At 37.7% G+C, this 25793-nt stretch overlaps 1 protein-coding gene and 1 pseudogene across 2 annotated transcripts in view; one reads left to right on the plus strand and one right to left on the minus strand.

Annotated features, from left to right (window-relative positions):
• FBXO3 (F-box protein 3) overlaps positions 1-25793 on the plus strand; it is a 39745-nt gene that overhangs the window by 12329 nt on the left and 1623 nt on the right. For both annotated transcript variants that reach the window (XM_023550742.2, XM_003412290.4), the window contains exons 4-10: positions 8480-8594; positions 10207-10411; positions 11542-11587; positions 13272-13356; positions 14262-14384; positions 19855-19970; positions 21238-21428. In XM_023550742.2, the coding sequence (XP_023406510.1) occupies positions 8480-8594; positions 10207-10411; positions 11542-11587; positions 13272-13356; positions 14262-14384; positions 19855-19970; positions 21238-21428 (881 nt within the window). The remainder of the gene's footprint in view (positions 1-8479; positions 8595-10206; positions 10412-11541; positions 11588-13271; positions 13357-14261; positions 14385-19854; positions 19971-21237; positions 21429-25793) is intronic.
• On the minus strand, positions 16525-18377 carry LOC104846090 (acyl-CoA dehydrogenase family member 11-like; annotated as a pseudogene).

The following is a 25793-nucleotide window of genomic DNA, read 5'->3' on the forward strand; positions in this document are numbered from 1 at the left end:
TGCTTAAAACTGAATTACTGGGAGGTAGAAGAATGACTTGGCAGAGAGCATAGAGCTTTGAAGAAAAGTACTCTTGATTAATGTTTTTAATAGTTCTTATAAGAAGTAAATAATATTATTCACCTGGTATGGATTTAAATAATTTCAAGTGGAAAATAATTCTGAAGATTATTATTTGGTGGTGATCAGCAAAATAGGTAAGAGCTCGTGACAAACCAAAAACCAAACTTATTGCCATCAAGTCAATTCCTACTCATAGGGACCATATATGAGAGGAGCTTGTGATATCTCTCGGTTTATTAAGCACAGAGCTAGGCACTAAGCCAAGTATTTCGTGAGTGTTACTGCATTTAGTTTGCAAAAATCCTATTAAGTAATTACCATTCTAATTTTACAGGTGAACTACTGAAGGCATAAAAAGCTAAGTAAATTGCTTACCATTGCAAAGCAAAAGGCAAAGTCAGGGTTTGGATATAGGGCTGACTCCAGAGCTTTAGTCTTAATCATTGATTGGAGAGCCAAGCAACTATTCTATTTTGTTTAGAATGTCTTTTAAAAAAAAAATTGCCATCAAGTCAGTTCTGACTCATAGTGACTTCATGGGACAGAGTAGAACCGCCTCATAGGGTTCCCAAGGCTGTAATCTTTACGGAAGGAGCAGGCTGGTGGGTTTGAACTGCTGACCTTTCGGTTGGCAATGAGCTCTTAAACACTGTGCCACCAGGGCTCCTTTAGAATGTCTTAGGACTCTTGAAGAACAAGTGCAACATTAGAATATTTGGAATAGGAAAATGTAGACGTGATTCACCTTTTAGGTAGAGAGCTACTGAGAAAAGGAGAAAGTAGGAATATGTGGCAACTTTTTCTTTCTTGCACTCAGTTTGGTATTCCCAGGCTCCCTACTCAAGATTCTGTACCTAGCATTTGGAAGCAAGGTTGTTAGAGAATTCCTTGTCAGCCCTTTTTTTATACCCACGTGCTGGAGTAGGATAAAGGCTTTTTGGAATCTAGAATGCTGGGGATCCTGGGAACTTTGTTGTTGTTACCATGTGCTGTCAAGTGGATTCTGACTCATAGTGACCCTATATGACATAATAGAACTGCCCCCTAGGGTTTCCTAGGCTATAATCTTTATGGGAACGGATTACTAGGTCCTTTCTCCCATGGAACAGCTGGATTTTAGGACTAAATCAAGAACCTAGCTGTTCACCTTGTGCCGTAGTACCTGATTCAATTTCAGGGCTATAGAGGTGGTAGGTAAAAAGGAAAGCTGGAAAGCAAATAGGATTTGAACATGGGAAATTTTTATGAAGCATCTTGAAATTATGGTGCGTTAATGTTCTTATCTTGTATCTTTGAACTTCATATTTATTGTAAGTGTGGCTTAGAACTGTAGAGTTGGAAGGGACCTTAGAGATCGTTTAGACCAATAGGCATTTTGAGCCTATTGGTCTCTGTCACAGCTACTCAGCTCTGCTGTTGTAGTGGGAAAGCAGCCATAGATAATATATAAACAAATGGGCATGGCTGTGTTCTATTGATGCCTTATTTACAAAAACACATAGTAGGCTGAGTCTGGCCTGCCAGCTAGAGTTTGCCAATCTCTGATTTATACCAGTACCCTCATTTTGCAGGTGAAGGAACAGACCCAAAGAGGTCAGGTGACTTGTGCAAGGTCCCATAACTAGTAAGTGACAGAGAGAAAACTCTGATCTAGGTTTCTTGGCTCCTAGGAGCTTTTTCAGTGCTTCCTCATACAAGTAGATAAGGGGTGAAGGAAAGTACACGAACATTTATTAAGTTCCAGTAAAGCACTTTATGAAGCACATTTGCATATGATATCTTATTTAATTCTCAATATACTTCTCTCAGATAGGTGGTGTTAGCCTTCATTTTATAGTTGAGGAAGCAGGATTAAAAAGGTGAGATAACTTGCTAGAGAACACATAGTCGTTACATGGTAGAGCTGAGATTTGAACCCTTATGTGAGATTATAACCCAAATTCTGTTATATAAAGATGCCTCTTTAAACTTCAATTTTATTGTTTTATAAAAGTGTATTTCCTCAAAGGCCAGTGTAGCAGGGGTGGGGGTTTGCAGACCATGGTTTCAGGCGACATCTAAGTCAATTGGCATAATAAAATCTATTTAGAAAACATTCTGCATCCCACTTTTGAGAGTGGCGTCTGGGGTCTTAAACACTAGCAAGCGGCCATCTAAGTTGAGTCCATTAGTCTTAACCCACCTGGACCGAAGGAGAGTGAAGAATACCAAGGACACAAGGTAATTAAGAGCCCAAGAGACAGAAAGGACCACATAAACTAGTGACTACATCAGCCTAAGACCAGAAGAACTAGATTGTGCCCAGCTACAACCAATGACTGCCCTGACAGGGAACAAAGCAGAGAACCCCTGAGGGAGCAGGAGAACAGTGGGATACAGACTCCCAATTCTCATAAAAAGACCAGACGGTGGTGATAGCCCCCAGACCTTCTGTTGGCCCAGGACGGGAATCATTCTCAAAGCCAACTCTTCAGACAGGGATTGGACTGGACAATGGGATGGAGAGAGATGTTGGTGAGGAGTGAGCTTCTTGGAACAGGTGGACACTTGAGACTACGTTGGCATCTCCTGTCTGGAGAGATGAGAGAGTAGAGGGGCTTAGAAGCTGGCAGAATGGACACGAAAAGAGAGAGTGGATGGACACGAAAAGAGAGAGTGGAGGGAGGGAGCGGGCTGTCTCATTAGGGAGAGAGTAATTGGGAGTATGTAGCCAAGGTGTATATAAGTTTTTGTGTGAGAGACTGACTTGATTTGTAAACTTTCACTTAAAGCACAATAAAAAAAATTTTTTTAATGTATTTCCTTATACTTACCTCTTTGGCATGTTTGTTGTTTTGTTATTGTTTTTATTACTTTTTTTCAGTCTAGTTATCTTTTTTAAAGAAATTAATTTGTTTCTTCATGTTATATGTTAAAGGTCCTACATGTAGCACACACCACACAAATATTTTCCTTCCTCATCCAACTTACTGGTTCAGGCAGCTATTCCATTTCATTCCTTGTGAACCTAACTTTCTTTTTTTAAATAAACTTGTAAAATTACAGGCCAAACTCTCTTATGAACATAGATGTAAAAATCCCAATTAAATACTAGCAAATCAAATCCAATAATATATTTTTTAAAAAGGTAATATATTACAGCCAAAGAAAGTTCATTCCAAGAATGAAAAGTTGATTTAACATTCAGAAAATCAGTGTAGTTCACCACATTGAGTGAAGGAGAAAAATCATATGATAATCACAAGGCAGAAAAGGCATTCGAAAATTTCCATTATCCATTAGGAAACAACAACAAAAACTCCTTCCAAACTAGGAACCAAAGGGACTTTCTTCAGTCTAATAAAAAGTATTTACAAAAAATCTACAGCAAACATCATGTTTAAAGGTGAATGTTGGAAACTTCCCCTCAGTGATCAGAAAGATAAGGATGCCCACTATCATCTTTCTAGTCAACGTTGTACTGAAGGATCTAGCCAGTGCAATAAAGCAAGTAAAAGAAATAAATGATATAAGAGTTGGAAAGCTAGAAATTAATGTCATTATTCTATATTCTCAAGGAAATGCAAATTAAAACCACCACTATACACCCACCAGAAAGGCTAAAATAAAACAGAATAACATTAAAGTGCTGGTAGGAATGTAAATTGGTTGAACCATTTTAGAAAATTGACAGTATCTTTTAAAATTTAATATAAGTGTACTCTGTAATTTAGGAAATACAGTCCTACATATTTACCCAATAGGATTGTTAATATGTACATCAAAAATGACTTACAGCATTATTTGTAATAGCCAAAACCGAAATTAGCCTAAATATCCATCACTATTAGAATGAATGTATACATTGTGGACTGCTTATATAGGGGAGTATTACATCACAACAAAAATGAACAAACTACTGTCAACATAAAACGTGGTCGTATCTCACAAACAACAGAAATAAATTCACACAAAAACCAAAAAAACCCAAACCCATTGCCGTCGAGTCAATCCTGACTCATGGCGACCCTATAGGACAGAGTAGAACTGCCCCATAGAGTTTACAAGGAGCGCCTGGTGGACTCAAACTGCCAACCTCTTGGTTAGCAGCCATAGCACTTAACCACTATGCCACCAAATTCACACAAAGTATGTACTTAATCATGTAATTTATATAAAGTTCGAAAACAGAAAACTATGATCTTAATAATCAGAATAATTATTACCTCTGTGGAAGAGAGAAGGGACCTGAGGAGACTTCTGGGTGCAGATGATATTCTATTTTTTGACCTGGAGGGTGTTACGTGGCATGTTCACTTTGTGATAATTCAATGATTCGTACACTTGTAATTTGTGCCCATTTCTGTATGTTAGCTCACATCATCATTAACATCAAGTAGATGTCATGTGCCCGCAGATAGGTGATGAGAGGAGCACTTGACCTCTGTGGTAATCTTTCTAAAACCCATAACCCCAGTCTAATCATAATAAGAAAAACCAGTGAAGCCATTCAGGCCTGGAGTTTTCATTGTTAAGGATTCAATTTCTTAGTTGGATACAGGACTATTCGGATTTTCTGTTTATTCTTATGTCAATTTGTTGAGCTGTGTTTTTCTGGGAAATCATCTATTTCATCTCCATTTTCAAGGTTATTGCTGCAAAGTTTTTCGTAGTGTCCTCTTATCTTTTCAATGTTTGTTGGATCTGTAGTGATATTCCCTTTTCCGTTTCTGGTATTAGTTATTTGTGCCTTCACTCTGTTATTCTTGATCAGTCTTGTTATGTAGGGGCTGCTCAGTTTTACCCGGTCTTTTCAAAGAACTGGCTTGTGCCTTCGTCAGTCCTCTCTATTGTGTGTTTACTTATTTCATTAGCTTTTTTTAGTTCCTTCTACTCTGTGAGTTTATTTTACTGTTTTGTTTTCTTGACTTAAGAGGGCTGCTTAGAACATAGATTTTCAGCCTTTCTTGTTTTCTTCAAATACATTTAAGGCTATAAATTTCCCTCTAAGAATTAAAAAAAAAAAAATTTTTTTTTTTTAGGTATAGTTTATTCCCACAATTTTTAATATATTGTATTTTCATTACCATTCAGTTCAAAATATTTTCTTTTGATAGCTTCTTAGATTCATGCTTTGGGTAGAAATCTGTTGCTTAATTTCCAAACATTTTTGGAGCTTTTCTAGTAATCTTTTTATGTTAATTTATAGCTTATTTCCACTGTGATCAGAGAACATACTCTATATGAGTTCAGTCATTGGAAATGTGTTGAGATATGCTCTGTGGTCCAGCATATGATCTACTTTGGTAAATATTATCCCATCTACACTTGAAAATAATGTATATTCTCAGTTGCTGGATTTGGTACAATATATATAATTCAGTAAAGTTTGTTAATCTTATTCAAATCTTCTGTACTGTTATTGTTTTATATATTCAATATTATTTTAGATTTATCCATCTATTTACCTTTTCTGTTGCTGTTTATTCCTTCCTGAATCTTTATGCTTCCATTCCAAGATCATTTTCACTCTGCCTGGATAATTCCTTTTAGTATTTCTTCAGTGAGGGACTGCTGTTGAATTTTTTTCAGACCTTATTTCTCTTAAAAATGTATCTCATCTTCACTTTTGAAAGATATCTTCACTGAATGTAAAATTCTAGTTAGCCATTATTTTTCCCAATGCTTTGAAGATATCATTTTTCTGGCTTTTGTTTATTGAGAATTTAGCTGTCAGTCATGTTGTGCCTTTGCAGGTAAGTAGGTGTCTTTTCCCCTCCTCCGGCTGCTTTGAAGATTTCTCTTTGTCTTTAATTTTCAGTGCTTTTCCCAATGATATGTCTAGATGTGATTTTCTTTGTAATTATACTCTGTGGGTTTATTGTGCTTTTTGAATATATGCTTTGATATTTTCATCAATTTTGGAAACTTCTGTGCTATTATGTCTTCAAACACTGCTTCTGTCCTGTCATGGGTTGGATTGTGTCCCTTCAAAATATGTGTGTCATTTTGGCCATGAGTCCCGGTATTGTTCGGCCATCCACCATTTTGACATCTGATGTGATTTTCTTATGTGTTGTAAATCCTATCTCTATGATGCTAACGAATTGGGATTAGTGGCAGTTCTATTAATGAGGCAGAACTCAATCTACAGGATTGGATTGTGTCTTAAGCCAATCTCTTTTGAAATGTAAAAGAGAGAAGGGAGCAGAGAGACATGGGGACCGCATAGCACCAAGAAACAAGAGCCAGGAGAATAACGTGTCCTTTGGACCTGGGGTCCCTGTGCTGAGAAGCTCCTAGTCCAGGGGAAGATTGATGACAATGACTTTCCTCGGGAGCCAGCAGAAAGAGAGAGAGTCTTCCCCTGGAGCTGAGGCCCTGAATTTGGACTTCTAGCCTACTAGACTGTGAGAGAATAAACTTCTGTTTATTGAAGCCATCCACTTGTGATACTTCTGTTAAGCAGCACTAAATAACTAAGACATACCCATTCTGTGTTTCCTTTCCCTTTAGGATTCCAATACATGTATCTAAGGCTTTTGCAGTATGTTCTATATGTGTCTTAATTTTTTTTTGTATTTTTCCATCCCTTTTTATCTTCTGACCCAGCTTTCAGTTCATAATTCCTTCTTCAATTTTAAACTTCTAATTTGCTGTTAAACTCCTCCGATGTGCTTTTAATTTTACTCATTGTATTCCTCAGCTTAGAGTCCCTGGGTGGCACAAACAGTTAAGCACTTGACTACTAACTGTAAAGTTAGCGATTTGAACCCACACAGAGGTGTCTTGGAGGAAAGCCTAGTGTTTTACTTCTGAAGGGTCAAAGTCTTGAAAACCCTGTGGAGCACAGTTCTAGTCTGCAACATATGGGGCCACTGTGAGTCGAAATTGACAGCAACTGGTTTTACTGATTATTTATTCCTCAGATTTAAGATTTCCACTTGATTTATAGTTTCTATTTCTTTGCTGAAAGCCTCCATCTTGTCATTTAATTAGTTGAATGTAAAAAAAAAAAAAAAATTTTTTTTTTTTTAATCAATCATGGTTATTTTAAAATCCATGTTTGCTGAAATCCAGTATCTGGATATATCGTGGTTTTGGTTCTGTCTTTTCTGGTGCTCTTTAGTCAGATCTTACCTTTATGTAGGCCTAGTTTTTCTGGTTTATTGCTAGATTTAATTTGAGTTTCTAAATAGTGTTACTTTCTTCTGGAGATTTGCTTTTTGGCTGGCAGCTAGTCAGCAGATCACCTTTATCCAGTCAGGGTTCAATATTACTAGAATTTGGGCTTTAGTCTTGTAAGGGCCAGTCTGTTTTCAGTTCATCCTTAATTCTAGGAAATGACCTCTCAGGATCCAGCCAAAAAGCCTTGAATTTTACCGGGTCCCTTTGTCTTTTGTGGACCCTGTACTCCAAGCTTTTACCCTCCAGCTCTGTGGTACTGCTGAAAGCTCTGCTCAGCTTCTCGGCTCTTCAGCCTAACATTTGCTTTCAGCATTTGCAGTTGCCTCAAAGCTAAGGTTGTTCTGGATGCTGGGAGCAACATCTTAGTTTCCTTTTTCTGGATCCAGCCATTCTCATTGCCTTGGTAGTTCTGCAAACACTTCAAACCAATTTTTTGTTATTGTTGTTTAGCTTCTCTAGTTGTTTTCAGCAGGAGGATTAGTGGCTCTTGGGCCTGGTAGAGGAAACCCTGGTGGCGTAGCGGTTAAGACCTATGGCTGCTAACCAAAAGATCGGCAGTTCGAATCCACCATGCATTCCTTGGAAACCCTATGGGGCAATTCTACTCTGTCCTTTAGGTCGCAATGAGTCGGAATCAACTCAGTGGCAATGGGTTTAGTTTTTGGTTTTGGGCCTAGTCGGCCATTGCTGGAAGTGGGTCTCTTCTCTTGGTATTTTTAATTGCTTCCTGCTTTTTAAAGCTAGAGTATATGGCAAGCTTACAAATAATCCAGATTAACAGCCTCTTCATAGCATGAACCTATACGTATGTCGTATAGTTCACATTACGAGACTACAGTAAGACTCTTGAGCAGCATCAGTGTAGAGAACTTCTGGATGCCATTGGGTTGTTTTAATAAACAAAGAAGCACGAGTATATTAGATTTAGGAAAATAAGACCTAACGTAAAGTTTGTGTTAAAATGTGAAAAACATTATGGAACTCACTGGTGCCCATCTTTCCATATTTAGTGCCAGTGTTTTCCCTGTTGAGAGGAAACTGAGGAATTGCTTGTTCATTACTTCAAATGGCAAAGCCAATCTAAAGAGATATAATGTTTCTCTGAATTTTCATTTCCCTTCATTTCAGCATTAAATTTTGAACAGAATTCACTAGCTCTAAGATTGTTTCATTGGTTAGTAGATAGATGGTATTTCTTCTTAGACTTAATGCTTGTTTCTTCACAGTTAGTGTTTTTGTGTACTTACAGAGGGTGCTCGAGAGGAAGACTTAGATGCTGTGGAAGCGCAGATTGGCTGCAAGCTTCCTGATGATTATCGATGTTCCTATCGTATCCACAATGGGCAGAAGCTAGTGGTTCCTGGGTAAGGTGGTTCTCGCTTTTGTTATTTTAATGATGCCAGTTAATTTCTAGAATGAAAGTAAACAGATTGTAGTTGCTTTTAATAGATTGAAAGAGCATGGGAATTCCCTCTTCCTTTTTGTAACAGTTCATGAGACAGAATATATAGCTTGAGTTTAATTTTACAAAAATAAATACGTCTCATGAAAACACCATTTCTACCAACACATTCTTAAAATGAAGTCTAGTTGGAGAGAGAGGTCGTGGACATTGGATAATGTGTGTGTGAGTGTATGTTAATGAAAACTGCTGAGAAGCCTTGAAGTGTTACCGTGTGTCAGGTGAAATAAATTGTTTTGGGGCACTCGATGCAGATTCTATGTATCATACACCTCAAAAGCAATAATCTGATGGGAACTGCATACATTAAACTAAAGGGAGTAGAGTTTTGTCACAGTCGAGCACAGCCTATAATTGAGTGATCTCTTTCAACTCGTTTACCTCTAAAAGATGAAGTATTCATTGTGGACTCCTTTGGTAAAAGCAGACCCTGCAGTTAGCTGCCACATTTGCTCACAGTTTTAAAAGTTGAATACTTTGAATGTGTCTGTACCTTTTGTGCTTTTATGAAATTAAGCTATTTGAGAGACATTGCATTTGTGAAATGCTAATAAGAGTTTAGGGAGAACTTTGCATTGTTCCTATTGGTACCTGGTGTTCCTTTATGTGTGAAGAATCCTGTGAGGATCTCTTATCACTTGAGATCAGAGCTGAGTGAGTGCAGAGAATCCCAGAGGTCGTCATATTGCGATCACAAGGTAGTAGTCAGAAATCAAATATTGGGCATCATCAGAAATCGAAGTCAGTTAGGACTAGATAAACCTAACTTGTTGACTTTTTCTTTTCCTAGTCTATTTTCCTATCTAACTCAAGCTTGATAAAGTTGAAGAAGTGTCATATTTCAAGAATAAATAGGAGAAAGCTTTGTTAAAAGAGTTGCTCAAAACTGACCTAGAAAGCAGGTCATGAATTTCAACACAGGGATTTTTATGTATATATAGCCCAAGCAGTGAGACTTAGGATAGGAATCTTGTCAAGGGCCAGGTAGACCTTGAGACCTATATTGCTAGTATGTATATGCAGTGAGATTAATTTAAACCCCAGGCAGGCATTCATAATTTATGAAAATTTGGACAAGGTTTAGACTGAGTTATACTACCTGGTATGGATTTGGTAAGCTAAAGGTCATGTCAAAATAAAGGTTTCAGAGAGCATCTATCCTTTTGAATATTGAACGAACCATACTTTACCTATATTGCAAGGCATATCATGGCAAGCTGGATTCTTTTATATATTTGAAAGCAACAAAACTGTATTTCTTTTTAAAAAGCTAAAATTTAGACTTTTAATTTAAATCAATATCTTATTTCCACTCAGAAGAGTTTGGATTTAATACCTAGAAATTGTAGTATTTGTGCTATTCCTGTTTTAGGATTGGCATATTGATCAGTACTTACAAAGTTGCCAGTATGAAATTATTGTTTATCAAGACAATAAAATTGTTATTCTTCAAAGGCACAGCTATATGTTTGGCACTATAATTTATTAAATGTTTGAGTCTGTATTCTCTTCAGGTTGCTGGGAAGCATGGCACTGTCTAATCACTATCGCTCTGAGGATTTGTTAGATGTCGATACAGCTGCCGGAGGATTCCAGCAGAGACAGGGACTGAAATATTGTCTCCCTTTAACTTTTTGCATACATACTGGTTTGAGCCAATACATAGCAGTGGAAGCTGCGGAAGGCCGAAACAAAAATGAAGTTTTCTACCAGTGTCCAGTAAGTAGGAAGTGTGTTCAGAGGTGGCTTTAAGATATGTTCTGATGATTCTGTGGTATGTGTGTATTAGATACTTTCAGCGTGTAGAATAGGTATAAAGCATTACGCAGTTTATCACAGACCTGTCTAACTAGAGGGCTCATATTCTGACATGGCATAAAATGCCAAAAGAAAATTTTACCAATGGACAAGCAATGCAAACTATAGTATGTACAGAGGAAAAGCTGTGATTTGTGTTAAAAAATTTTAAGTTTAAGGAAAACTAATGAGCCTTTTGTTGAAGTAATTATATTTTATTTTAAAAATTTTTTAAAGTTAGATTTTGAACATCGCTTGATTCAAGCTCTGAGTACAGTAAATGCTTTTTAAACTCTTTCTCCAGTAAGTGTTTGAGTTGTCTAAAAATGTAGTTCCTTTATAGGAGATGTTACGATTTTAGTGTAACATCAGAAAATATCACAGTATTTGGTTTCATTCTTTTTTCTTCAGCTGTTCTCAGTAATTCCTCAGTTACAGAGCCGCTGCCTACATTTTTGCCTAGATGTGAACTTTTGACTCAAAAGAGGATTATAGGGTAGAAAATCGTTTTTATAGTTATCTGATATATGTGTCTCCATATAACAGTTTAAATATTTAAAGAGCCTACTTAGCTTTTTTTTTTCCTAAGCGTTTTAATGTCTTTTATCTCACTTTTGACTTCACACGTCCTTACGGTTAGCGGGGTGGTGGCTGATCTCTTCATTTACTGAGAAAACTGACTAACTTGGAATTTTTCAGGTCCCTTGACTCTGAATCCAAAGCCTTTTCTTCTGGGATAATAGACATGTGTCTTCTTACCTTACCTTCCTAATTGTTTTCGCAAAGGATAAATTCTTAGTTCATTGTAACAGTTAATAATTCTATTTTAGCATTTTAACTATTATTCTAAGGGCTTTGTAGTGAGAGCCCAAATAAAGAAATCATAAGAGCAGGAGCTGAAAAGTGTGAGTAGTGTCTGGGGATTAGTTGGAGCATTTAAGTTATGTTTATTTTTATCTTTTTTGCCCAGTCTCGAAGGATACAGATAAGGAACATTGAGAAATTAAGTAAAATGTACTTTTATCGGTTATAACATTCTTTTTCTCGCCTAGGACCAAATGGCTCGGAATCCAGCTGCTATTGACATGTTCATCATAGGTAAGAGAAGGGAAAGTCTTTTCCTGTTTTTCCTCCTTGTCAGAAAAATTAAATTGGTAAAAAACATTTCCAGTTACTTGAGCAGCTGGCATTTTTATTCTTGTACTTCTTAAGGCTTGTCATTGATTGGTTTAAAGTCAGGAAAGGTGTGCATCACGGTTGTATCCTCTCACCATACCTATTGAATCTGTATTTTGAGCAAATAATCCAAGAAGCTGGACTATATGAAGAACAGGGCATCAGGATTGGAGGAAGACTCATTAACAACCTGCATTACGCAGATGACACAACCTTACTTGCTGAAAGTGAAGAGGACTTGAAGCATTACTGATGAAGATCAAAGACCACAGCCTTCAGTATGGATTGCACCTCAAAATAAAGAAAACAAAAATCCTCAATACTGGACCAATGAGCAGCATCATGATAAACGGAGAAAAGATTGAAGTTGTCAAGGATTTCGTTTTACTTGGATCCACAATCAACAGCCGTGGAACCAGCAGTCAAGAAATCAAAAGACACATTGCATTCGGTAAATCTCCTGCAAAGGACCTCTTTAAAGTGTTGAAGAGCAAAGTTGTCACCTTGAAGACTAAGGTGTGCTTGACCCAAGCCATGGTGTTTTCATTCGCATCGTATGCATGTGAAAGCTGGACAATGAATAAGGAAGACCGAAGAAGAACTGACCCCTTTGAATTGTGGTGTTGGTGAAGAATATTGAATACACCATGGACTACCAAAAGAAGGAACAAATCTGTCTTGGAAGAAGTACAACCAGAATGCTCCTTACAAGCAAGGATGGTGAGACTGTGTCTTACATACTTTGGACATGTTGTCAGGAGGGGTCAGTCCCTGGAGAAGGACATCATGCTTGGCAGAGTACGGGGTCAGTGGAAAAGAGGAAGACCCTCAACGAGGTGGATTGACACAGTGGCTGCAACAATGAGCTCAAACATAACAATGATTGTAAGGATGGGTCAGGACCGGGCAGTGTTTCGTTCTGCTGTGCATTGGGTCGCTATGAGTCAGAACCGACTTGAGAGCACCTAACAACAACAGGCTGTCGTTAGACTAGCACTTACATTTTGTTTGAATTTGGTTTCTATTTGGGAAAAAAGCCATGCCCTGTACAATCCTGTGCTCTAAGGACTCTGATGGGGAACAGTAAGATGTATAGAATCGCCATGAATGGGTATATGTTCCCTTAAGCTCCACATGCATTTTCTATCAGATTAATGTATAATCTGGAGATGGAGATTGTAAAACAACTTTATACCTTCTCACCTCACCCTAGCAACTCATGAAAAGCTTTTAAGCCTAGGCCTAAGTTTCCTGCCCACCCTGATGTATGTGATGGCCGCCTCCTCAATTTCCATCAAATCCATTCTGACTCATGGTAGCCTCTTATTGTGTCAGAGTAGAATTGTGCTTCATAGTGTTTTCAGTGGCTGATTTTTCGAAAGTAGATCACCAAGCCTTTCTTCCAAGGCACCTCTGGGTAGATTCAAACCTCCAACCTTTTGTTTAGCAGCTGAATCCCAAGGGAATAATGTAGTAGAATTGAGGATAGAAATTGACCTGATAAAGGATTAGTGGAATTATATCTATAAATGTTTTCAGAAATTATAAATTGTTTCCTGTATTTTACAAACATGATTTTTCTTCTTTTTTCCTTTCTGGCTTATAGGTGCTACTTTTACTGACTGGTTTACTTCTTATGTCAACAATGTTGTATCAGGTGGCTTCCCTATCATCAGAGACCAGATTTTCAGGTATTTCACTGGGGGCTTTTTAGATTGGGATGACTGTAAATCAGAAAAAAGTCCCAGATCATAAAATGACGTTTCCCCAGAAGAGTAATAGTAACAGAACCTAGCTCTCATTATCTTAAATCTCACTATCATATCTTTTCTTTAAAGCCAAAATGCTCAAACACTTGAACACCAATGTTTTTCTTAATCTTGAAGAATCAAGAGAAGAAAAAAAAAAACAGATTTTGATTTAGAAGCTATGGCTTTATAGTAGCTACATAGCTTATGGGGGTAGGGGAGGGAACTGTGTGCCAATTAATAGCTTTACTATGAATAACAAGTTAACACAGTTAATAGTTAGTAACTATTAATAGTTAGTTAATAACTTAATTCCTGGTAAAAATTATTTATTATCGCCAGGTAGAACATTGAGGTATTGTAGACAGTCAAAGCCAAAAGCAACTGCCGTCGAGTCGATTCTGACTTATAGCGACCCTATAGGAGAGGTAAAACCGATTCACGGCAGCTGAATTTGCAGAAACAATAGATTATTATACATTCTAGTTCTCTGGGAGCAATATACTGGCACTTTTTTTTTTTTTGGTCAGATGTCACAAAAGTTTCCCTAGCTCTGAAAACTGACTATTTTAGTTTCCAAACTAATTACTGATCCACTATTTGAACCATTGATCATATTGAACCTCAGACTGCTGTCATTACTGGTCCACAGTCGCCAAAGTTTTCTAGTTAGCATTTCTAGTTTTCTTTTAAGTTCAACAGGACTATACCTTTAAAGTCCAGAACAAAATTTAATGTGATTTAAATTTTTGATCTTAAAGTATAACCTATTTTGCATTGTATATTTAAATCTTTTATAGAATTGAAATTAGATGATTAAAAATTTTTAAATGTTTTTAATTACCTAGATACGTTCATGATCCAGAGTGTGTAGCAACAACTGGGGATATTACCGTTTCAGTTTCTACATCGTTTCTGCCAGAACTTAGCTCTGTACATCCTCCCCACTATTTCTTCACATACCGAATCAGGTGAGAATTTTCCGTGGGGTCATCTTCTAGTTAATAGTGGGATATTGCCTATGGGTGTGTTAATTTTGCCCCATTTGACGTGATATGTGAAACACATTTTGAAAGGCAGCTTCTTGCTGAAGTTTGGAGGAAGGTGGATAACAGAATTTTTTACAATATAGTATTTGTAAATGCCTTGAGTTTACATTAACCTCCAACTTAAGTTATTTATTGCAGATATCCTGTGTATAAAGCATTGTGCCAGGTACAATATGCCTGCACAGTTAAAGCTGTATATTAGAGTTATAATGTGTTCTAGAAGCTATCAAGTTCTCAAGATAAAACCAGGCATTTTAAACTTTATCTGACTTATATTCAACTAAAAATCTAATAAATATTAAATGCTTCCTGTATGTTAAACATGGTTTTTTAAGCATTGGATTTGGTTAAAAAACAAGTATTTTAAATTCTGTTTAATTAGAAATTCTCTGTGCTATGACACAAAGACAACTCATTGTCCTAAAGGATTAAAGATACTTTTTCTTAAGATATATTTTTATATATTTTATAATATGTTATATATGTTTATATTATAAAATATACATGCATTCACTTATACAGTATTTTAGTATTATACACTTACTAAGAAGCATCCTAAGATTTTGATGTTGTATACTTATCATGAAGCAGCCTAGAAATATCTCTGATATGTCCAGTTCCACATGTACAGATGTTCGTTGTTTTAATTGCATAATTTAGGTTCTGCCTAGAACTGAGATAGGAGTTCTGGTTGTGCAATGGTTAAGCACTCGGCTGCTAACCAAAAATTCAGCAGTTCTAACCCACTAGCCTCTCCACAGGAGAATGATGTAGCAGTCTGCTTCTGTAAAGATTACAGCCTTGGAAACCCTAGGAGGCAGCTCTACTCTGTCCTATAGCGTCAGTAAGAGTTGGAATTGACTCAAAGGTGATTTATTCTTTTTTGGGGGGGCTGGGACTGAGATATGCTTAGAAGAAAAACACTTAAATATGCTTACCCACTGCCGTCGAGTCAATTCCAACTCATAGCGACCCTATATAAGAGATGACAGATTCCTATAGAAAGGGGGGAAATAACAATACAGTGAAACAGAGTCAAGGTGTAACCCGGTAACTGAATGGTGGCATTTTATTATGAGCTTTCTAGCAGCTGATGGAAAAAAGGGAAATGGGTTGTATAACCTTGTAATGAAGGAATGACTGTCAGTCCTTTTTTTTTTTTTAATTAGTAATATATTTTATTTAACCAAAATATTATCATTTCTTAATTTGGATGCTAAATTTTCATTTAAAATATTCATTTTGTATTCAGATTTCATAAAAGTTACAGTTGAAAAAGTAGATTCATGTTCCCAGCTTATTCCAAGCATACTTAAACGTTTTCCACTGAGTCGAATATTGTATTTAAATTGATTAAAATTTTTAAAACTTCACTTCCTGTCTCACTTGTCACATTTCAAGTGCCCAAGAGCCTCATGAGGTTAATGGCTACTGTATTGGACTTTGTGGCTTTTAAACAGCCACAGGATATTTACAGGTGTTTACTATTAACAGGATTGCTTTAAGAGTGGACTGTCTTTAAACTCAAAGCTGTATAACCTTTTGTGGCTTAGGCTGTCCACTAACCTCATCAGCATTTTTTTTTTTAATTTTTATTGTGCTTTAAGTGAAAGTTTACAAATAAGTCAGTCTCTCATACAAAAATTTATATGCACCTTGCTATATACTCCTAATTGCTGTTCCCCTAATGAGACAGCCCGCTCCTTTCCTCCCCTCTCTCTCTTTTCGTGTATATTCTACCACCTTCTGACCCCCTCTGCCCTCTCATCTCCCCTCCAGATAGGAGACCTGATCAACATTTTTATTAAAAATTTAAATTATGTGTAATTAAATTTTCTCACAAAATGCCACGTTTTCTAGTAAACCTTATACCAGATTCAGATTGCATGCATAAATGTTTCCTATTGAACTACGAAGAGGCTTATAATGATATGAATTCTAAAGTGACTCATTAGCCATGCTTCCTTCTCTAGTGCAAACATCCATTAAAATACTTAACTTTCTCCAGCTGAATTAGTGTTAGATCAACGCCCTAAAACTAGTATCAAAAAAGAGGTCCCGCTGTAATTTTACAACGCAGTGATTAAATATTGCTTGAGTGTTACATGGAACAATCCTGAAGATCAGAAAACAAAGATATTTTTATGCCTGTGCTTTAGCACTCTGATTTACTTCGTGATCTCTTTACAATTTCAGTGTTTAAAAGAATAAATGTTAAACTATTTAAGTGCTAGGCTGAACGACAACAGCTATGGAATTTCCTATTTAATTTAAATCTGTGAAACCCATTGATCAAAATAGATGCTAAAATCAATACCAAAAGTGAGTAGTTAACCCTGTTCTCAAGTTGGTCCAAAAATATAATGCAGTTCAAATGTTGGAGCCAGTTAAGCTCGTATAAAGGAGAGTTTCTGCCATGGAATGTGCAGTATTACCTACCGGACATTTTGGCCATCAGCCGTTTGGCTTGGTCACGCAGCTCCGTTCCTGCAATAACTGAGGGGCAGACTTCACTGCGCCCATCTACCAAGTGCAGAGTTCGGGTTAGGACACGCATTCTAGCCAGAGGGTAGTCCCGGGAAACACCTGCACCTCTATACCTGTAGATGGCTCGGGTCAGTGATTTTGCAGACTGCTGGCAGGGCAGCCACTGTGATCCTTGCTATCTCCTTCTTAGGGCAAGCACTGCCCAGAGTGTTGCTGCCGTGTGCAGCTTTCAGGGTCAACAGGCAGATCCAGCCAGTGGCAGTGCGGCTTTCAGCAATCCAGTGTGCCACGACCTCATGTGCATACAGTTTCTTAAAGGCCCCCATTTGTGTTGCGCGTTCACACATGATCTGTAAAACGCGCTCAGCCAAACCTACTGTTCTTAGTGGTGGATTCTGCCAGGTCCAAGGCGGCCTTGGGCAACTTCAAATCCCCTTCCTTTACCCAGTGTTAGATTGGTGACAGTAACTCACACTCAATTAAAATGGCTCTCAGGATGTCCTCCTTGCAAACTATCCACGTAGCCAAAAACCAACGAAGGCCTTATTGTTTCTACTCCAGATGTATTGATAAGAACAAGAATCGTGCCGTGTTTGTGTCTGGTTTCAGGAGAATTTTCAGTTCTCCCTATAGCAATTGCAGTTTTATACATTGGACTTCCAGCTCCACTGCTCTACCATTTCTTGCCATTAATTACGTAGCTATTGCCATCCCGTTGGATGCTACGTTCATTATTGGTGGCATCACTTGAAGCTACACCAGGCTCTGTCGTACAGAAGCAGGAGGTACTGCTTTTAAAGAAGCTCGAGCCACTGCTTCTTCTGTTCCTTACTTCTATATAAGCGCAGCATCTCCATGTTCCCTGTGTCTGGTGCTTGGCAGTTAAAGACATCTGGAGCTCAAAAGCATTTTCCTGTTTCTTCAGCAATCAAGGCATAGTTCACGTGGCTGAGACCGCTTACAGCTGGCAAAAACAGGTTCCAGAGGCTCTCTGCATTGGCCATTGCCTTGAGTTTATTAATCACTAAAGGTCTTCTCCACTTATCCTTAGAATTTCCATTTTGAGCATGGAACTCGATTACCTTCTTTTCAGCTGGAAGGATGTGTTGTTTCATGAAACGCTTCACTCTAGTGAGAACTTCCTGGCCTGCCCTAGTCTGTGCAAACAAATGTCTAGTAGTATCAGTCTGTGGTAGCGCAGTACTAAAAGCTCTTTTGAGAGTTGTGATCCATTTCCTGCCAGAGGCTTTACCATATTGGCAAACAAAAAGCTATTCTCAGATGAATTATTTCCCAGAAGATATCTACTGTAGACTCTCTGTGCTATTCAGCCATTTTAAAATATGAAAGAGCCAGAAAGAAGTTCCAGTTAGGAAGAACAGAATTAATTCCCTTGTGGTGGCGACATATTGAAATCAGTTCTTCCATTGATGGCATCTCTATGTTTTCTTGAAAATAAGAACTATGATTTATCATTGGAACTGTCCTTGGCCAAAAGTAGAATAGGGAAAGATGAGCTAAGCCTCACAAAGGATGACCAATGGTTGAAAGCTCCCAATTCAGCACCGCTATGACTTGAGACTCTTTAGGGTGGAAAACTATGTTATGCGGTTTGAAATCTCCATGAATCAAGCTTTCTTCATTGTCATTATCTGGCAAGGTTTTCATTAGCCATTCAGATAGCTGGCTCATGGCAGGGATGTCCTGATGAGCTGCGGCTTGATATTGCTTTGTCTAGGTTGATACGTGTGTTTTGCAGTACCCAGCTCCTCTACCATATCCCTCCAGCTGCAATGACTGTACATTAAAGCAACGTAATCAAGCCAAGGTTTCAATCATGGCCATGTATATGGCCAAACGCTCTGCGGAGCTAACTCCAGGAATTGTGAAATCGCGAAAGATTCTCCCCTGCACGTGTTCTATCACATAAAATTCTGTTCCAGTAATAGAAGCATTGCTGCAGTACAGTAAAGGCTTGGGAACAGGGAATCCAGTTGAATACAAGGCTTTCTGGACTTCAGATTCTCTATAAATCTTATGTGCTTTAGGAAGAAGTGAACCCAGTGGTTATTTCCTGGGTACATATGCTTGAGTGCCTTTCTGGAGAAAAAAGATTGGATTGGACTGTCCTAATCTGTACTGGAAACTCTGGTGGCATAGTGATTAAGTGGTACAGCTGCTAACCAAAAGGTGACAGTTCGAATCTACCAGGTGCTCCTTGGAAATTCTATGGGGCAATTCTACTCTGTCCTGTAGGGTCACTATGAGTCAGAATCTACTTGACGGCAGTGGGTTTGGTTTTTTTTTTTTTTAAATCTGTATTGGGCAACTGACAACATGGTCTCCGGCTTGGCCGAAAAGCCTGGCAAGTGCTGGCTTAGGTAGTCCTCCAGGGACTCCAGTCAAGCTTATGCTGGGACAGCACTTCAGCCATCTCAGGCTCTCGGGAGGCACAGGCCTCTGTGATCGCCACTGCCAAAGGCCGCATAGACGTGAAATCCACTGGTTTAGAATGCCCAGAACCTTCTGGCCAGGGGAGCGCCACTTTACGGCCATGGGCCTATCAGTTCTCTTGAAGCTTTTCATGGCACTATATTCTAGAAGGAGTTTGTCAAATGATCTGTGTTTGAACAGGAAAAGATTATTGTCACCATTGTGTTTGTAAGTTTTTATATTGCCGTCTCTATTGTTGATCCTCAGTGAAAGTTGAGTGCACAAAATGTGCTGATTAGGCCAGTATCTTTGAGAACTTACAGGGATAGATGGTTAACATAGGCTTTGGGTTTAGATTCTTAATTTCCTTTGGAAATTCCTCCCATAGTTGTAGCCTGAGTACTGTAACTTTAAAAGAAAACAAAACAAAGAGGCCAGATTTGTGTTTTCACCACCTACCTCTCTTCTCCAGGATTGAAATGTCAAAGGATGCACTTCCTGAGAAGGCTTGTCAATTGGACAGTCGCTACTGGAGAATAACAAATGCTAAAGGTGATGTAGAAGAAGTTCAAGGACCTGGAGTTGTCGGTATGTAACCCAAGATTTATTTAGGCTTCTACATCAACTGCTTCTAAGAAATACTAGAGAGTACATATGTGACACTCAGCTTGGAGAACACATGATGCAGTTAATAGATAAGACTGCATCTTTTTAGTAGCTAGATTCTACAGTGTGATAGATAATGGATTCTGGGCATCTCCTAACCACAATAAATATTATTTAATAAGTGTAATGTATAAAGGTCATTATCCTATCAGTTTACTCCCTTAAACATTAACTTTCCTAAAATCATAGCAAACTCAATTATTCCAGGATTGATTTTGCATTCTGTAGATCACCTAGGTTCCTTGCTTTTCTTCTTGTGTTCTTTATTTTTTTAATCTGGTTAACTACTCGTTATCATATTCTGTAGAGTTAGAAGGCATGGGGCAGAAAGAGAAAATAAACTTCATGTTGGTCACCTTTATGAAGTTTGGAGGTAAATGTCAGAATTAATAGCATAGGTTTATATTGCTTGCAGATTTCAATCTTTAGCTCTGGTTACCATTGACATTCAGTGTTTAAAATTATGATTATTGTAAATTTCTGAACCCTCAAATTTTTTAACTTTTAAATGTGTACTTCCAGAAAATAACATAATATTTAAGCTGTGTACTTCTGTTAGCAGTCCTAAACATGTACGGAATTCAGTCTAAATTAAAGTTGTTCTAATACATTGCCGTAAATAGATTCATGTTCTACATGTTTATGTAATAATTTTGAGGATCTAGTGCTAAGGAATTTTATTAAAGCTTAATTCTTTTCCTGTCGTTTGGTCTGTTGGACTCCCCCTTGTGATTGATGTGTTGTCTGGGCTGGACATTTTAATGGGCGTTCAGAGCTTTATGTTACAGTTCCTTGCTACTTTTAAACACTTAGATAACCCTTCTCTCTGTTTGAACTAATATCTATGACACTTTTTATTATCCATGTCTTAAAGATGGTGTCTTCACTGCCTCAAAGCACTTTGAAAAGGAAAATGTGCCCTTTTTTATTGTCATTAAGCTTTTCCCCTACATTGTTGAAAATTTGGGGAATTCCAAAAAAAAGAAAAAAAAAATAAAGAGGAAGAAATTACTCATAATCCCATCACTGTTAACATTTTATTAAATTTACTTTCGGAAAATTTCCTTTTTTTCTAACAGGGCATGTACTTTCACATAGTTTCCATAATCTTGTAGAGGACATACCTTATTCGCTGTACTGAAAAACTGAATTTTATACTTTGGTTTAATTGTTCCCATTGTCCCTACAGGTGAATTTCCGATCATCAGCCCAGGTCGGGTATATGAATATACAAGTTGCACCACATTCTCTACAACGTCAGGATATATGGAAGGATATTACACCTTCCATTTTCTTTACTTTAAAGACAAGATCTTTAATGTTGCCATTCCCCGATTCCATATGGCATGTCCAACATTTAGGGTGTCTATAGCCCGACTGGTAAGTTAAGTTTTCCTCTGGAAGCTGATTTACATGACTTTGTAGGATTAACTCTACAGAGGGTCTCTGTTGATTGAGTAGAGAAGTGGTTTATAAATGGTGTTCCAGAGAACACTGGAGATTCTGAGGAAATATCTGGAGGGACCATGTGAATATGTCGGAGGCGGTGGACAATAAACTAGGCTCCATACTCTTCAACCACAGCAACTCTCCTGTTTTTTTCAAAGAATTGGCTTCTTTTCCACTGTTTGGAAAACGGTTCTGTAGTATAAGAAATACTACACTAGACCAGTTAGAATCAGATCTATTTTATTTCATTAAAGAAACAATTTCTTACAGTATCTTCACTTGCTAAAACTCCAATTTAGTAAATAATATAAATATCCTGTGAAGATCGTTACAAAGGTGATCTAATGGGTAGAGTTGTACTTTTAGCAGTCCGTCTCTGGGTTCATTTCTTAAGTAGGTATATTTTTAAATCCTTACTTTTAGAGTTACCTTGTGACAGGTGTAGCAGTAAACCTCAATATGTTTTATATATATATATATCCTGGTGGCATAGTGGTTAAGTGCTACGGCTGCTAACCAAAGGGTCAGCAGTTCAAATCTGCCAGGCGCTCCTTGGAAACTCTATGGGGCAGTTCCACTCTGTCCTATAGGGTCGCTATGAGTCAGAATCGACTCGACGGTTCTGGGTTTATATATATATATATAAAATTTATTTCTGTTTTTGAGAAGTAAATTCCAGTCTTATGGTCTGTAAAATTATTAAAATTATGAAGCTCTGATTATACAATAGGAATAAAATAATGACTTTTATATTTAAAATGTAGTTGAGAAGTAGTCGTTGAATGTTTGGAAAATGCCCCCTGGCTCCTGGGATAACCCTTAGAGATGGGTCTAAACTAAGTCTGGGAAGATAGATGTGATGTTAATCTGGCTCAGAGCTGACACATTCCCAACTCCAGTATCTAAAGAGAAGGATGATGATGAATCTTTAGGCCATCATGCTTGTGGTATGTCTGGGTTCAGAAAGGGAAGTTTAGCCTCCCTCCTAGTGGAGGAATGCTTTCTACTGTATATATCCAGTACTGGAGAGTTACCCACTTCTATAACAGTCCTCCATTTTTGACTAGCCCTAACTGTTAAAAGATTGTTTCTTCTATTGATCCAAAATTCACCTCTCTCTAACTTTGTATGTTGGTTTAAACAGAGGTTCAACAAACTGTGGCCCACTGGCTAAATGCTGGCTGCTTTTGTAAATAAAGTTTTATTGGAACACACTATGCCCATTTGTGTTTTTGTGCTACAACAGCAAAGTTGAGTAGTTGTAACAGAGACTAATTGCACACAAAGCCAGAAATATTTACTGTCTGACCCTTTACAGAAAAACTTTGCCAACACCTGTTTTAGATCATTTTGCTGTCTATGCAGAATAAGCATAGTCCTTCTTTCACTTGACAGCCCTTTCATTTTTTGAAGATCTATACCAAGCATCCCTCCATTGACTTCTCAGCTATAGCTGAATACCTAATTACTTAAATTGTTCCAGTTTTCTAGACTCTGGTCACTCTATTTAGACATGTTTCAATTTATCAGTGTCCACTCCACTAAAACCATGTTGCTCAGACAGGAATATAATGGTATACATGAGGTCTGACTAGTACAGAATTCAGGGGAATGTTCTTCCTTGATGTGTTTGTATTAATGTGAGCTTTAATTCGCTTTTTTTTGGTAGTCAGGATATTCTTTGGTTTCTTTTGACTTTGCAATCTAGTAAACCCAATGTGATTTTTTCCCCTCACTAAAACCAAACTAAATCCCTTGCCATGTAGTTAATTGGGACTCATAATAACCTGTAGGACAGAGTAGAACTACCCCATAGGATTTCCAAAGCTGTGATTCTTACGGAAGCAGGCTGCTACATCTTTCTCCCATGGAGCAGCTAGTGGGTTTGAATCTCCAGCCTTTCAGTTAGTAGCCAAGCACTTAACCATTGTGCCACCAGGGCTCCTTTTTCCCTCACAGAGACAGCTGTTTTGCCAGGTTTTTACCCCTTATGAATTTGTAAAAGTCCTCAACTCAGATTTAAAAAACACTCAGCTTTTTTTCATTCATTCAAAATGTGCTTATTGACCATTTCATTGTCCTCCTTGAAGTTGTTCTTCAGATTTTTTGTCCATTCAAAAAATTGGGTTGTCTCGTTGTATTTTATTTATATACTCTAGATACATGTCCCCTATTAAAGGTATGTATTGTGAATATTTTCTCCCAGTCTGTACCTTGGCTTTTCATTTTCTTAATGGTGTCTTTCGAAGAACACAGGCTTTTAATTTTGATAAGTCTAATATATCAATTTTTGCTTTTATAGTTGGGGTTTTTTTTAATGTCCTATCTAAGACCCTAAGGTCACAAGACATTCTCCTGTGTTTTCTTTTGTGCAATTGTATACTTTTAGCTTTTTCATTTAGGTCCACGATATCTTTCTTGTTAAATTTTTTGTGTTGAAAAGACTATCCTTTCACCCATTTAATTACTTTTAGTATCTTTGTTGTAAATCAGTTGACCATGTATGTGTGAATCTACTTTGGAATTCTGTTTTGTTACATTGATCTAATGTCTATCCTTATACAAATACCATCGTGTTCTGTTTACTGTACCTTTATAGTAAAGCCTTAAAATGAGATAGTGCAAGACCTACAACTTTTTTCTTCTTTTTTGAAATGGTTTTGACTATTCTAGATCATTTGCTTTTCCATATAAGTTTTATAATCACCTAGTCAATGTCTACTATACAAAAAACCTCAGTTTTTTTGTTTTTTTTTTTTGGAGTATACGCTCTAGTTTATATCCTAGCCCTGAAATAGTCAAAAAATCTGGAGTTGTGGCCCAGGAATTTGTATTTTTTAAACATATTTTATTAAAATATTTAACTTGTTTTTTTCTCCCATTGAACACAAGTTCCCTCTGCTAGAAATACTGTTCCCTTGAAAAACCAGGTCTCTGAGCCTCTTCTTCCTGGATCGGTCATGGCCAAGGAAGCAAAACTGACACAGACTCGAATTTCCTTAAATCTGGGTGAACCGGAACAATAACCAGAACAGGAAAAATTATGGGTCGAGGCCTTGCCAGAAACCTAATCTCCCTCTTCGAAAACAGGGGCAGTGTACGCACTGCATAGCAACCAAATCTCTCTTGCCCATGACATTTTGAGCAGAGCCGGAAATAGTGGTGCCCTGCTCAAAGGCGGTTGCCGACCATGCCCTTTTGAATGTGTGTTGCTCTCCACAGTCATGCCAATAATCCAGTCTCACACATCAGTCTCCTGAAAGGGCTCACTATACCTCTTCTGAGCCTTCCATTCTAGTGCTTCCAACCAGCAATTTTCCTTTTGCAGTTATCATTTTGGATCACCCAAATTGTAAAAATTCAGGTCTGTTCCAGTTTTGTATCACTGGCCATGACTAAACCGGTTCAAACTGGTTTGAAGCCCTGTGAAAAACTCCTAAGTGTTTTTTTTTTTTTCCCCCACAGTAAGTTGCTTTTTTTACCCCTCACTTTTTTTAAAGCATTAACTTCCCATTCCTCCCTCCCCTCAGCTCCTGGTAACCACTAATCTACTCTTGACTCTTTGCATTTGTCTATCCTAGAATTTTATATAATGGGATAGGTTAAGATCTTATTTGAAGAAAGAGTCCTCAGCTAAAAAATATGGGAAGAATTTTCTTACGGCATATAAAGTGGATATCCAGATATATTTTATTAGGAGGCAGGAATTAAAAGCATTGCCACTTCTATTCCACTCTAAGAGGCTACCAAAACCCAAACCAAACCAAACCCATTGCTGTCAAATCTACTTTCATAGCGACCCTATACCTAGTTAAATTGAAATGAGGTATCTTTATAGTAAGAGCTGAATAAAAATCTGTTAAGCTTCTTGCTGACACTATGTAAGTTACCAGTAGAGGTCATACCTGATCAGTATTTTCACATCCTTTCTTCTTTAGGCAGAGGCCTGGTGGTGCAGTGGTTAAGAGCTCGACTGCTAACCAAAATGTTGGTAGTTCAAATCCACCATCTGCTCCTTAGAAACTCTATGGGGCAGTTCCAGTCTGTCCTGTAGGGTCGTTATGAGTCAGAATCAACTTGATGGCAATGGGTTTCGTTTTTTCTTTAAACATGTATATTGTTAACTATGGGGCAGTTCTCCCCTTTCCTGTAGAGTCACTATGAGTCAGAATCGACTTGATGGCATACACACAACATCAGTGAGTCTGGTGCTCCGTTAAAAAAGCATCTGTATGAGGCCAAAAGGTCAACAATTACTCTAAAGCAAAGATGAAGAGATAAGGGGAGAGGGAAACT

The sequence above is a fragment of the Loxodonta africana genome, chromosome 7, assembly GCF_030014295.1.
Source record: "Loxodonta africana isolate mLoxAfr1 chromosome 7, mLoxAfr1.hap2, whole genome shotgun sequence".
In the NCBI taxonomy this organism is placed as follows: domain Eukaryota; kingdom Metazoa; phylum Chordata; class Mammalia; order Proboscidea; family Elephantidae; genus Loxodonta; species Loxodonta africana.